The 13,272-nt window shown below is 34.5% G+C and overlaps 1 protein-coding gene across 10 annotated transcripts in view; it reads right to left on the reverse strand.

Annotated features, from left to right (window-relative positions):
- The window catches only part of Csnk1g3 (casein kinase 1 gamma 3), an 89,656-nt gene that overhangs the window by 19,896 nt on the left and 56,488 nt on the right, over positions 1-13,272 (reverse strand). For 4 of the 10 annotated variants that reach the window (XM_057788638.1, XM_057788634.1, XM_057788635.1 and 1 more), the window contains 5 exons: positions 8,839-8,924; positions 8,635-8,719; positions 6,467-6,615; positions 5,612-5,707; positions 2,135-2,230 (listed from right to left, as the gene is read on the reverse strand). In XM_057788638.1, the coding sequence (XP_057644621.1) occupies positions 2,135-2,230; positions 5,612-5,707; positions 6,467-6,615; positions 8,635-8,719; positions 8,839-8,924 (512 nt within the window). The remainder of the gene's footprint in view (positions 1-2,134; positions 2,231-5,611; positions 5,708-6,466; positions 6,616-8,634; positions 8,720-8,838; positions 8,925-13,272) is intronic. The other 6 variants (XM_057788639.1, XM_057788637.1, XM_057788643.1 and 3 more) reach the window with 3 other exon arrangements.

Genomic DNA, 13,272 nt, shown 5'->3' on the forward strand with positions numbered 1-13,272 from the left:
CACACTCACAGAAATAAACACTATCTTTCTTTAAGTCAAAACTTCAAGAAATTCCATCATGGTCAACTCTAAACAGCCTAGATTGTTAACAGTGCTTCACTGTTCCACATAAAAAACTACAGTAATGGGGGTTATCACTGACTAGGAAAAGCCTGTCAAAGGTGGCTGCTGGGCTTGCAGCATCATGTTAGAGCTCTTGCCTAATGTGCTAAGATTTTTATACACACACACACACACACACACACACACACCATTTGATCCTTCAAGAGGCCAAAACAAACCTCTTAAAAAAGGTTCTTAAAAACCTCTGCAACACTTCCCTTTATAAGACCATGAGAATAACACACTGCTTCCCTTTCTACCCTGATTTAGGATCAGCTATAGTACTCAATAATAATAATCACAGTAGTTAGCCTTTAGGTACTTTTCTTTCATTTCATTAGTTTTAATTACATTTTCATTAGTCTAAGTATATATAATCATAATAATTCAAGTAATTCTGAATGTGCATAAGATAATTTGCAAATGCATTAAATACATTCTTTATTTTGCAGTGGGATAAGATTCTGGCATTGACATACTTGAGGTGTTAGTAAATTACTCATTAAACTTTTGAAAATGTTTACTGTATTACCTCGTATGATTGAAAAGACAGCGGAGTAAGGAAAAACTGATCGAGATGTAAAGAGAAAAAGAAAAAATGCAAAAAAAGAGAGGAGAGAAATCAATAAAAAGAGCATAATTTCTTATTTTGATCTATTCATTCATTCTCCTACTAAGAATTCTAGTGGGTAAACTGATCACACAGAATAGAATGAAACTGGAAGGAGTCTCAACAGACAGAAAAGTTTGAGAGAGACAGAAAAAAGTACAAGCACTCTAAGGGAAAACAGCATGAACTGCTAATGTGATGGAACAACATCCAAATAATTCATCCTGGGAAACACATAAGAGGAGCCACAGACCAGGAAAACAGATTCAAAGTAACCCTATAATGGCAGGACAGATCTCTATTAGAGCCTTTGCTGTTGCAGATCTTCCTGAGCACTAGAAAACATGTAGCATAGCACAAACAAAAGGACTCAGAAGCAAGCAAAAATATGGGTAAACATTTTATGCAGATTAAACATACTTAGCTTCTCCAATGATATGAATTCAGGTACTTCTGCCTGAGTCTGTCACTCCTGAGTTCATGTAACTATTCAAATATTTCTACTGCATATTACTAAAAATCTATATATTTTTATATATAAATGGGTGGTTACATACTTTAAAATGTAACGGTGAGGAAAACAAGATAGCTCCTAAGACTTAATTTTGAACTGATTTTTAGAATTTAAATAAAAATGATTCAATATAGATTATGTTGATTAATAATGTATTTAAAAAATGCAAAATTGATCAAATATGATGGAAAATTGTTCAAGCAGAAATATGCAGAGGAACAAAACCAAAACACAGGGCTTTCAAATTGAAAGAGGTGTGACAGAAGTCATCAGTTACTCTGAGCTAGTATTCAGATTGGCTTAAGGAGCCACTGTAAAGCCCTATAAAGCTGCAGTCTCCATAATCACACCTAAATAGTTACACCTGGTGGCCAGGACAGTGGCGGGCAGCTGCTGGCGGACGTGCTTTAAAGGTGCAGAAACTACAGCTTACTGATCTATGAATGTATAGCACAGCAGTGCAAATAGGGCCATGTTTCCAAGTAGTACAGATGAAAAAGTTCAGATATCTATGAATGAAACTTGAAGGAAGAAAAGTCAGTAAAAAGGGGGGAAGTTTTGTAAATGTTTTATTTAAAGCATTAATAAAAATATTAAACTTCACATTTAAAAATCTAGCTCAATGCATACTTAACCACACTCATTTTTTTCTAAGTTGCCGTGAATATGACTTAAATACTGTTGCATGTCCTTGCAAAAAATAAAACACGGCACACTAAAGTGTAGCATCCCTGGTGGTCTTCCTGGACCATGTTAACTTTGGTTTTGGTTAAGTAACAAAGAAATAGAATTATGGATAGAATTCGGCAACAAGCTTTCATAAAGATAGAGTATCATGCCATGAGCTCAAAAAAAGGTTAGTTGTATAAATCTGGGGAATAATCACTCATGCAAAAATCAGAAAATACCTGTACCGAGCCACCATGTCTGTCTGCTGCAAGGTGAGCTCTCAAATGATGGGGATTTGCCTGCTGAGAGTCCCAAGCTGCCCTGTGGTCTGCCGACTGCCATTTATTTAATGCATGTGGCATGCATGGAAGAAGAAAAACCCAATATGTTAAACATCTCATCCTTATAATATACAAAACAAATGTAAAAAAGGAAATTTAAAATATCCTTTCTATTCTGAATCATACATAGTTATTTATCTCTGAAGAGGAAAGATAATTTTTATTGATAAATTGAATAATGGTCAGCAATAAAAATAAGTTAGAACCATAAAATTTTAGAAGTAGAAAATTTGGGAAGCCATAGATCCCACAAGTTCATAAGCGAATTATCCAAGACCCAGAGAATAGACTGACATGAGCGCACTGCAAGCCACCACACTGTCTTACAGAGTCCGCAGAGCTTCTCCCATGGGCAACTACTTTTAGCAATGTGAGAAAAAAAATCCTTAAAAGGTTGACATCCTAGGAGATGTTCCTCTCTTTACTGTATTCTGTTTCTACTGCAGGTGTAGCAGGAGAAAACAGAAAAGGTCTTTGAAAAGTAAAAAGCACTACGCACAATACTATGAGACTATAACAAAACAACATTTTTAATCATAATCTCACAATCTCTTTGTGGCTTTAATTTTTTAAAAACTTGGTTCTAGTTAAAGAGCCTTCTTTAATGAAACAGACTGAAAATTTTGGAGTTTCTGAGATCACTTGGTAAATCTCTATGGGAATAAGAATAGGCTACTAGTATTAGACTAGTAAAAATCAGAATGGCTTCTTAGTTGCAATTTCTCTATTTCAGGAACACGCAGAAAACACTGACAGAAGGGAGAGTTCTTAAAGTTTGGTTCTGAATTAGTAACTTTAGATAAAATCTGTGTTTCTTGGATAAAGACACTGACATTCAACACTGTCCTGACGTCACAGACCTAGCAAAGAACACAGTGGCAATTTCAGGCAGAGTCAGCATCAATAACACTACCAAGCTCCTGGCACTAACTATGAATACCCTAAAGTCTCTAGTGCTTGTGTTTTTCTTTTTCTACCAAATTCCACAAAATCTTGCCACAAAGTGCCAAGTATGCTCAGCTAAAGGAAGCCTAAGTACACCGGACGCCAGAGTAACCCTTTCTAAAACAGACGTTAAATATAAGTAGAAGGACATGAAAAAAAACATTCTGGGAGTAAGCTTCCTAAATTAAACTGTATAGTGCAAAATTACATAGGCCATGGCATGAAGTCTGCCATCAAAACCACTGTGAGAGTTCTGTCTTTTCATCACTCGCTAACTGCACAGCCAGAATTAGTGGACTGAGAGCTGACATTTAAATAAATTATAGGAAATCAAATCTGAAAATGAAAAAGATGCTAAAATCAAGACAGGTATCTGTGGCAGTTGGTGACAGACCTCTGTAAGAAAATATTAAAAACCTATGTGAACTCTTTCTGCATAAACACTAACACATACCTAACATATTATATGTAACTGTAGCTCCCCTGAACTTCAACCACTGACTGCCTCTGTCTGCAGTCATTACAATGTTCAGCCCTTTTAAGAAACTCATGCTTTTCCTCTTTTGGACTGTGAACCATAGGGTCTGTCATAAAACAAACAGAACAAAACAAAAACATAACTGATGCATGGATATTTTGAACTTTTTCTATGCACATAACCTTTCTTTAACGAGGAGACTGTATATTCAGGTCTCAAATCCCATAGACAACTCTATCCCAAAGGATTTACTGAAATTACACATACATAGAAAATCTTCCCTGCATTTGGGGCAAAAAGAACTACAAAGAAAATACAGACCCCACCCTTAGAGAGTTTATATTAAAAGAGCTATGTCTGTGATAAGTAGAAAGTTAGAGAAGCTTAAAAGTATTTAAGTTGTGAAGCAATTCAATACTGAAGGCGGCCCTTACTACAAAGCTTTATTACAAGAGCTTGGGCATAGGAGTTTAGGGAGTACCAATCACTGACACTCTTCCAGGAACATCCAAGAAATCAACTCTAGTTTGGAAAACAGAAACACCAGCTCTCAACTTCTGAGCCCTATACTTACATAGATATCTCATCAGATTGTTCAAGTTATCAACTAACTCTACTTATAGTTGAATTAGTTCATGAGACTTTTCATGTGCGATTGTGTTTCTGTGTCAAACTCTAAAACCAAATCTTTCTAAATCAGCTATACCATACATATTGTTAACTATGCCCTAAAGTGAGCATTTTGTCCAGCTATATGTTTTAATGAATGGTATATTTTATCCTTTAGTTTTCATCTTGTTTTAACCATTATTTGGACTTTAACGGGATAAATGACGTGAAAATAAAGAGGCAAGATAGAATCTAAATAAAGAGAATCTTCTTGCAAAAGAGACATGATCTGCTGAAGTTTTCAACAGCTGCCATGCCTTTCCCCAGGAACATTAACTCTTCACTCTCAATCTTACTCTTATTTCAAATCACTCTTACATACCTTCTCTCTAATTTATGCTCTGTTCCAAGCAAATTAGACTGACCTATACTCCAAACAAATAATCTCTTGATTTTTAGCTTCTTGCTTTTCTGTTGTCTTTCTTCTCTCTCCCCACCCCTTTTTCTCTTTTCTCCTCTCTTTTCCTGTCTCCTGCTCACTACTCTTAAGATATCTTTATTCCATTATTTGCCTAAAAGAAGTCCATTTACTCTGCAGGTTCATGACAAGAAACAACATCTTCTATATTAGATATGGAAATGCATATAGCCTATCTTCCAAGTGGTATATTCTAAGCATATACTCCAAGTGGTACAGTTTATTCTACTTCAAAATTATCTGTGCATTTAATGTAAAATTCATAAGAACAACACCATCCTTGAGTTCAGATTTACTGAGAATAAATTTATATTCTATTTTATTTTATCCTACTTGAATTCTAACTAAAAATTATATTCTAGAAGTTAGCATGTATTACCACTACTTAATAGGTGAGAAAATAGGGCTTAGGAAACTAATTTATGCAGAGTAAAAACACATTCATGTTCGTTTGCTTCCAGGGACAAGTGAATTCTTAGCTAAGCACCACTCAGTCACTCAGTTTAAAGCACTTCTACAGACTGTCTTTTTTGCCTCTGTATTTCTCAACACATGAATAAAAAAAATCATTTTAAAAAGCAGAAATCCAATAAATAACCTACCGAATTAACAACAGAGAGAAAGAGCAAAAGCTGGTATAATTTTAACACTTCCATCCTAACAGCACCAAACATTGTTTGGTTTTGACTAATTCATAGCGTGAATTAGAAACTGGTAATTATTCTGAAATTAATGGCAAACTAAAAGCTTTCTGAAAACACAAGTACTTTCAATCCTTTCTTGTGTGTATAATGTGTGACCCATTGAAGAAAAATGTGCATCTCAATAATGAAAGTAGAGATTTCATATCCAAAGGACAGCAAACCTGGTTTTTAGACTGCTGCATCTTATCTCTGTGTTGGTGTGCTTCTCTGTTCGATGACAGGGCAGGGTCTTGCTGAACAGCACCCACTGGAGTAGGCTACAAGAAAACAACAATTACTGCTGGAATAGCCTGCTTCAGGAGTCCCATCTACAACAGTTTCATTAGCTGCTTTTAGAGAATCAATGAATCAATAAATGATACTGCTAAGTAAATTAAGTCTTTAAGAAGCAAAACTGTTCTCAAGCAATTGATAAAAGCTTTTAGAGTAAAGTAAAAAGACCGCAGTTACTTTTTAAAGTATTTTTAAGACATTTAAACACTTTTCAGTGTACTGACTTTTGTATATAGGAAGGGTCTTCTACTGTTTTTATTAATTTTAAGGTACTTTCTCACATTAAAAATAAAAATGTATTTATGAATCTCATATCCAATGCTAATATATAAGTAAAAAACATTATTACAAATTTAAAAAATACTACTTAAATAACGAAATTAGATATTTAATATTTTGACTCAGAAGCTTTTAAAATTCTTAATTTTGATCAAAGCAGAGCATAGGTTACTATAGAGAAGTAACAATACTATAATACCATAATACTATATAGAAATATCATATTTAATATTAAAAACAAATTAAGATAGAAAGTCCAAAATAACTCATCACCCTTTTATGAAAAGCAGGAAATCCAGTAGCAGAGCTTGTATAAAATTCCAAGTATGATGACCCCAAAGCAATGTCCCCAAACAAGAAATAAAAGGAATTCCTTACACACTGTTTTCAATCTTCAATGGAAATATTCTGTACTATTAAAATACCATAAATAATCTTTTACTTTAACAGCATAAAGTACCTACCAACTGTTTACCAATCCAGTCGTATTCATAATCAAACATATATCCTTTGCGATCAAACAGGTCGGTAAAAAGTTTTCTTAGGTAATCATAGTCTGGCTTTTCAAAAAAATCTAGCCTTCGTACATAACGAAGATATGTTGCCATTTCTTCTAGAAAGGAAATAAAAGTTATTCTGACTACGTATCTCTATAATACTCAATAAAAGTTAACAAAATCCTATTTCAATTTAAAATTTTCAATTATAGAAAAATTTAAAAAGGGGAAAAGAATGGGAGAATGGAAACAAGAGGAAAGGAAGTGAGTCATTTAGTTGTTTGCAACACTTATCAAAGGTTAAAACATTTTTAAAATTTTTTAATAGATATCTTGAGTTGTACTAGAGGGTGAATTAGTGGCTCAATGATACAACTGTCTAATCACAAGGCATACTTCATGCATATTTTAAAATTTACTCAAACCACTGCTAGAACTAGCTCACATGAAGCATCTGCACTAGTTTTCTGTGTTTCCTTCAGCATTAGCAACACACACTACTTACTAACATGCAACAAAATTTCTAATCTTCACCGTGAGCCACATTTAACCAACTGAACCGGCAAAACAAGCGAAATCATCTCAAAAAAATCTGATGCAAGAACACAATAAGAGTTTTCTTTTAATTTCTAATCAAAAAGTTGGGTAATAAATCTCTATGCCTATATATATATATATATATATATATATATATATATATATATATATATAAATAATTTAGTTAGTTAGTTTGCTTTTTCGGGAGAGAGTTTCTCTATAGCTTTGGAGCTTATCCTGGAACTAGCTCTTGTAGACCAGGCTGGCCTCAAACAAGAGATCTGCCTGCTTCTGCCTCCCGAGTGCTCTGGGATTAAAGGTGTGCCTCACTACCATCCGGCTTTTAAGTTTATAATTTTAAAAGTAAAGAAAAACAAAAATCTGGGTAAAGTTGTTAACTAGTTTTTTTTTTTTAAAGAAAAAAAAAGAGTATCCCAACATTATACAAAGAAACAGTAGGTTACCAGTGCTGAAATCTCAGACATGAAGATTTTGCGGTTCCTCTGATCCCACTAATTCATAGTGTAACATAGTGCCCTGGTGACTTTCCTCAAAGAGAGAGTCTTTCTCGTTATTCCACTTGCTGTGTAATTACAGGGTTAATTGTACTGGCACCTCCATTTTTTCCTGGAAAATTGCTTATACGCTTCATAATACAGTCACTCAATCTATCTAGACCTAAACTTCTAGGTCTGTCACCAATATTGCTTAATCTGCCATTTATAGAAGTTACATCAAGAGAGAGAATAAAGTTTACTGACAGTAAATAAGGAAACATATGCTATTTCTTTCATAACACTGACTTTATTATTATACCATTACACAGAAGAGCCATGAATACAAAGTGATATAAGACCTCCATCTTGAATGAGTTAATCTTCGTTATACTTCATGTTGCAATGCAAGCAACATCAGCTATTTAGTAACTACCAACAGCTAAGCTTTGTGGTACAGGCCACTCAGGAGGCTGCAGCAGGAAGGTAGCAAGTCCCAGGCCAGACCAGGGTAATAAAGCAAGGCCACAGACACGCCTGCGTTACTCAACAAGCTTCTATCTCAAACATAAAATTTTAATTGACAAACCATTTCTTAACTTAGGACTAAAAAAACCTTATTTTTACTTCTGAGTTGCCAAAAATGCATAGAGGAGAATTATTTTCAAAATGTATACACTAATATAAAATTTCCCTAAAATTAGTAAGATCAGTAAGATTTTATAGTACTTTAAAAATAAAAGTAATATTTTTAACAACTTTGACATTGAGATTCAAACAACTAACAGTGCACTAAATGATATCACATATTCTTTAGCATGTATTTCAACTTATTAAGAATGAATCATCGAAGGAAACATGGCTTTAGTCAGTCTTCAGGTAATTAAAAGATGGAATTTTCTTCATATAATGTCATCTTGTGGAACAAATATACAAACTTTCTGTGATCTATGCAGTAATTGTTGACAACTTTTAAATCACATTTCTAGAGTGCTCCTGCTTTTCAATGTATACAAAAAAGTACTTATAAGCTTAAGCAATGAAGTTCGGCCTTCTTTGCGCATGAGCACATCTCTATTCATGAAGCCTGTCACTGTCCATTACCTGGGAAGTTTTCACACAACACTTCTATTGGTGTGGCTCGTTTCGTGTCGCCAATTTTCTGATACCTCTCTTTCAATGTGTCAGCCTAAAGTGGAAAGAGGAGTGCAAGAATGTGGTGTTTAAAAACTATTTAATTGTAACAGAAGGTCTTAATACACATTAAGATTTTATGAACTCCAATAAAGAAACACAAAAAATAATTACCTTTAAGCCTTGCCAAGGAAGACTGCCTCTGAGGAAGTACATGAACATATGCCCTAAAGCTTCTAAGTCATCTCTTCTACTCTGCTCTGAAATAGAGAATAAGAAATTTCACTTTCACTTACCAGTGAAATATGCAAAATGAAGATTATTTCTAAATTTATGACATAAATTTAAAATATGGATTTACTATTTATAAATACCCAAATCATATATAAATTCTTTCTACAGATCGTCATCTTTAAAATATGCCATATGATATCTTCAGTGCTACTAAAAATTTATTTACCTGCTTAGATGCCTATCCATGGAACTTAGAGGTGAATGAATGGAAAAGGGGCTAAATGGTCAAACTGAGATCTCTGTATCCTATAGATCCATCTTAAAGAGTCAGAGCAGAACATGCTACAGTCTGAGAAACCCTGGAGCTGAAAGTGCTTAGCATTAACTTTGAATTTCCTAAACACATAGGACAAAATTTCCATCTCACATATTCTCTATTAACAATAAACAGAATTAGTATTGCAACCACATAACAATCATGTCAGACACAGCAACATTAATAACTCCTTTACTATTATTTGTGTCCCCAAGCGCTACTAGAACAACTGTCATTTTAAGGTTTTGTTTTGTTTTTGTGATAAAATATGTAGAATATAAATGACTGACAGTAACAGACCAAGACTCTGAGAGACACAAAAATATTTCAATACTGTCACTGAAAAATTGAGATTTCTTGATTTTTAAAATACGACAATACAAATAAAAAAAATACTTTAAGAAAGTGCAGCATGCAAGATAAGTTTCTCAAATGAGCCATCTTATTGTGTATTATCTGAACAATGCTCAATGTTTCCAGAAAAACAAACTTCCCTGTACTGATCTGCAGCAAAATGAACCTTGCGTTCCCACAGCACTTGCTTGAATTTACAAATAATGCTTATACTGTTAATCAGTGCCTATCATTTTCTAAGACGGCAAGTTATAGGAGAGCTCTTTATTCTCAAAACCCAGGAAAAATGGCTTAGGGTCTCGGAGACTTAAAAAGGAAAAGTAATATAAAGAAAATATTGTTTACAAACTCCAGATGAGGACTGAAAGCACTGTGGGAACTTTCACAAGTTCAAAGAAGCTGGCCTCTTCTAGTAACTGACTTGTTGTGTATGGTGGAGCAGAGGTAGGTGCATTTGGAAAGCTTAGTAGGTGATAGTGAAGTGCAATCAGGTTTGATAATTACTAGAGGGAAAAGCTTCGCTCATTGTAGTAAAATATACCCTTGACACCACACCTGCATAACTATCACTATGATCAAGAAATTTCTCGGAGACTTTAAATAGCTCTGCTATTAATTTCCCTTTCCACCTCCAACCTCTAGCCCGAGGATCCCACTTCCCTACTCTGTCATTATAGATTAGATTCTTTTCATACAGTATGAATTATACAATACAGATTCCTATCTGGATTCTTTCCCTCACCATGTTTTGTATAGAGCTCCATGCATCAAGAGCTCATTGCTTTTCATGACGACAACCACAATAAATTCACCTATTCACCTAAGTAAGCTCAAGTTTGCAGCTCTTTGTATGACCTGAGTCTTTGTATGACCACCCATTTTCATTCAACTTGAGGAAATACTTAGGAGTCCATCACAACATCATGTGGCAGTGCATACGCAGCTTCATAGGACACTAGTTCTAAAGTACAGTGTGGAGAGATTGTGCCATTTCCGATCTCCACCAACAATATGAGATTGCCACATTTTTACAAGTTTAGTATCGTCAGTCTTTTATATTTTATCCAGGCCAATCGCTATGACGTATAGGCTTACTATGGATTAACAGTATTTTACTGATGACTGATGCTCTTGAACTTCAAATGTTACTATTGTAAATCATTCATGAACTGTGTGTGTGTTTTGTATTTTCATGAATTTATTGCTAAATTTCCCTCTTACAATTCCTACTGGCTTATGGCCAATTCAAAAAATTTCTGATTAGGACTTGGGACCAGATAAAAATTTTCTATTTTTATAACTACAGATTGTACCATTTGGGTTCTTATATTTAAACCTATTATACACATTGAAGTAGATTTGTTTTTGCTTTAGGTATAGAGTAAAATAATAGATCCATTTTGGTCAATAATGATAATCTGGCTATTCTAAATTTTGACAAGATTTTCCCTGCCCCCTCAACTGTTTTTGCATTACTCTCAAAACTCAGCTGAACATCTATGTTCATATTCTGGACTCTATATTCTGACTAGTTATCTGTCTTCATTTATGTGTGTGCGTGTGTATTATATACTATATATGTTTGTGTATGTATGCATGCATGCATGTGTGTATGTATGTATATCTGGAGAGATGGCTCAGCGGTTAAGAGCAGTACCTGCTCTTCCAAAGGTCCTATGTCCAATTCCCAGCAGCAACCACATGATGGGTCATAACCACCTGTAATGAGATCTGGTGCCCTCTTGAGGAAGAGACCTAGTCAGTCATCTTCATCAACTTAGACCATGAAAGCCAATATGAACAAGTTCAACAGAACCGCCATATATGAGCTGCCCATGCATGCTTCAGCATTGCCAGGGCAGACATTTCATTTTTTCATTTTATATGTGTGTGTGTGTGTGTGTATATGTATATATAATAGATATTAAACATTTTAATACAACCTTACAAATGAAACCTTACCTAAATATAAGACATAACTGATAAATTCTACTACAAGCCAAGAAATATCATGTCAAAAGAACTCTTAGAAATAAGAGTTCTCAACCCATCATATTATACTGTTTCAAACACAAAATCACTGCAAGCTACAAAAACTATAGAAAATGTCTCATAAGCAAGCTTACAATTCTTAAGAAGGTAACTGTGATGTTATCTGAATAAGTAATCTTCACCCTTAGAATATAAAGCTAATTTAACTTTCAAAGGTAAATCTCTGGAAATTGGGGAAGAACCTATGGGGACTCAGTACATAAGAGTGGTTGCTCTGTCTGTAAGCACAAGACCCTGAGTTTGAATTCCCAGGAAGCACATATGGCTGCCACTGCTGCAACCCAGGACTTGGAGAAACAAGCAGAAGCAAACTTACCCCAAGAGCTTGTTAGCTAAAAAGGCAAGTGTTCAGTTCCATGAGAGTCTATCATGAGACAATAAAGAAAAGCCTTGATGACCTGCTCTGGACTCCACGTGTACTGACTGCATACTTGCACACTCACATGCATATAACATACATACATACACACACACACACACACACACACACTAGTAATTAAAATTTAAAAGCCATGAATTGTATGATCATCTCAGAGACATAAAAAGCATTTGAGAAATCTAACATGCATTCATCATAAAAATTCTCAGCAACCACAGTAATATCTCAGTGACTGTGTGTTTCCCAGCTTGATCTCGGCTTGATCCTAAGCACCATAAAACACTGTTTTAAATAAAAATTCAGCAAAATAAGTTATAGAAATTTATTTAGCATAACAAAAGACAACTATGAAAAACCCGTAACATTCTTTTTTTTCCTTAGTCTTTTCATTCATTTTATGTAGTACTTTTGAGTATGGTCTCTAGGGCCTTGGGGATACAACACAAGCTAAACTCCCAGCTCTTCTTCCATTTTTTTCTCCCCTTGTTTGCTTTTTACTTGAAATCAGTTCTCATAAACTTTTCCAAAATGACCTTGAACTTACACTTATTAGACTAGACGGGACTTGACTTTGTAATCTTACTGCCAATAGACTTGGTTTAAGTTAAATTTTAAATTATAAGAAACACAGTCTAAGGGTCAAGACCAAAATTAAAAATATCTACTACTTTATTTCTATTCATTATTATATGGAAAATTCTTTTTTTCTTTTTGTTTGGAGGGGGCAAGGTTTCCCTGTGTAACAGCTCTGGCTGTCCTGGAACTCTTTTTTTACACCAGGCTAGCCTCAAACTCACAGAGACCCACCTGCCTCTGCCTCCCAAGTGCTAGGATTAAAGGTGTGTGCCACCATACCCAATGGAAAAATTCTTGACAGTACAAAAAAAAATCAAGAAAAACATCATTTAATTACTGGAGTGTATTTGGGGACAAATAAGATGGCTCAATGAAACAACCCTGGTGATTCTAGCATCCACATAAAGGAATGAGAGAATAAACCCCACAAAGATGTCCTCTGACCTCCACATGAGTACCATGACATGTGCAACCCCCCACACACACATATGCATGCATAAAATAATAAGTATAATAGCAAACATTTTAAAGCTGTCCAGTTTGGAAAAAGAAATGCTATTTTTATCGACAATATAAACAAACAATGCAGAAAACTTTAAGTAATCTGTAAAATATGCAAACTAGTGAGTTTATCAAAGTTTCAGGATACAAAATCAATATATGAATCAGACAGATTTCTATACTAGCAATGAACAAT

This window comes from Chionomys nivalis, chromosome 14 (assembly GCF_950005125.1).
Source record: "Chionomys nivalis chromosome 14, mChiNiv1.1, whole genome shotgun sequence".
Lineage (NCBI taxonomy): Eukaryota > Metazoa > Chordata > Mammalia > Rodentia > Cricetidae > Chionomys > Chionomys nivalis.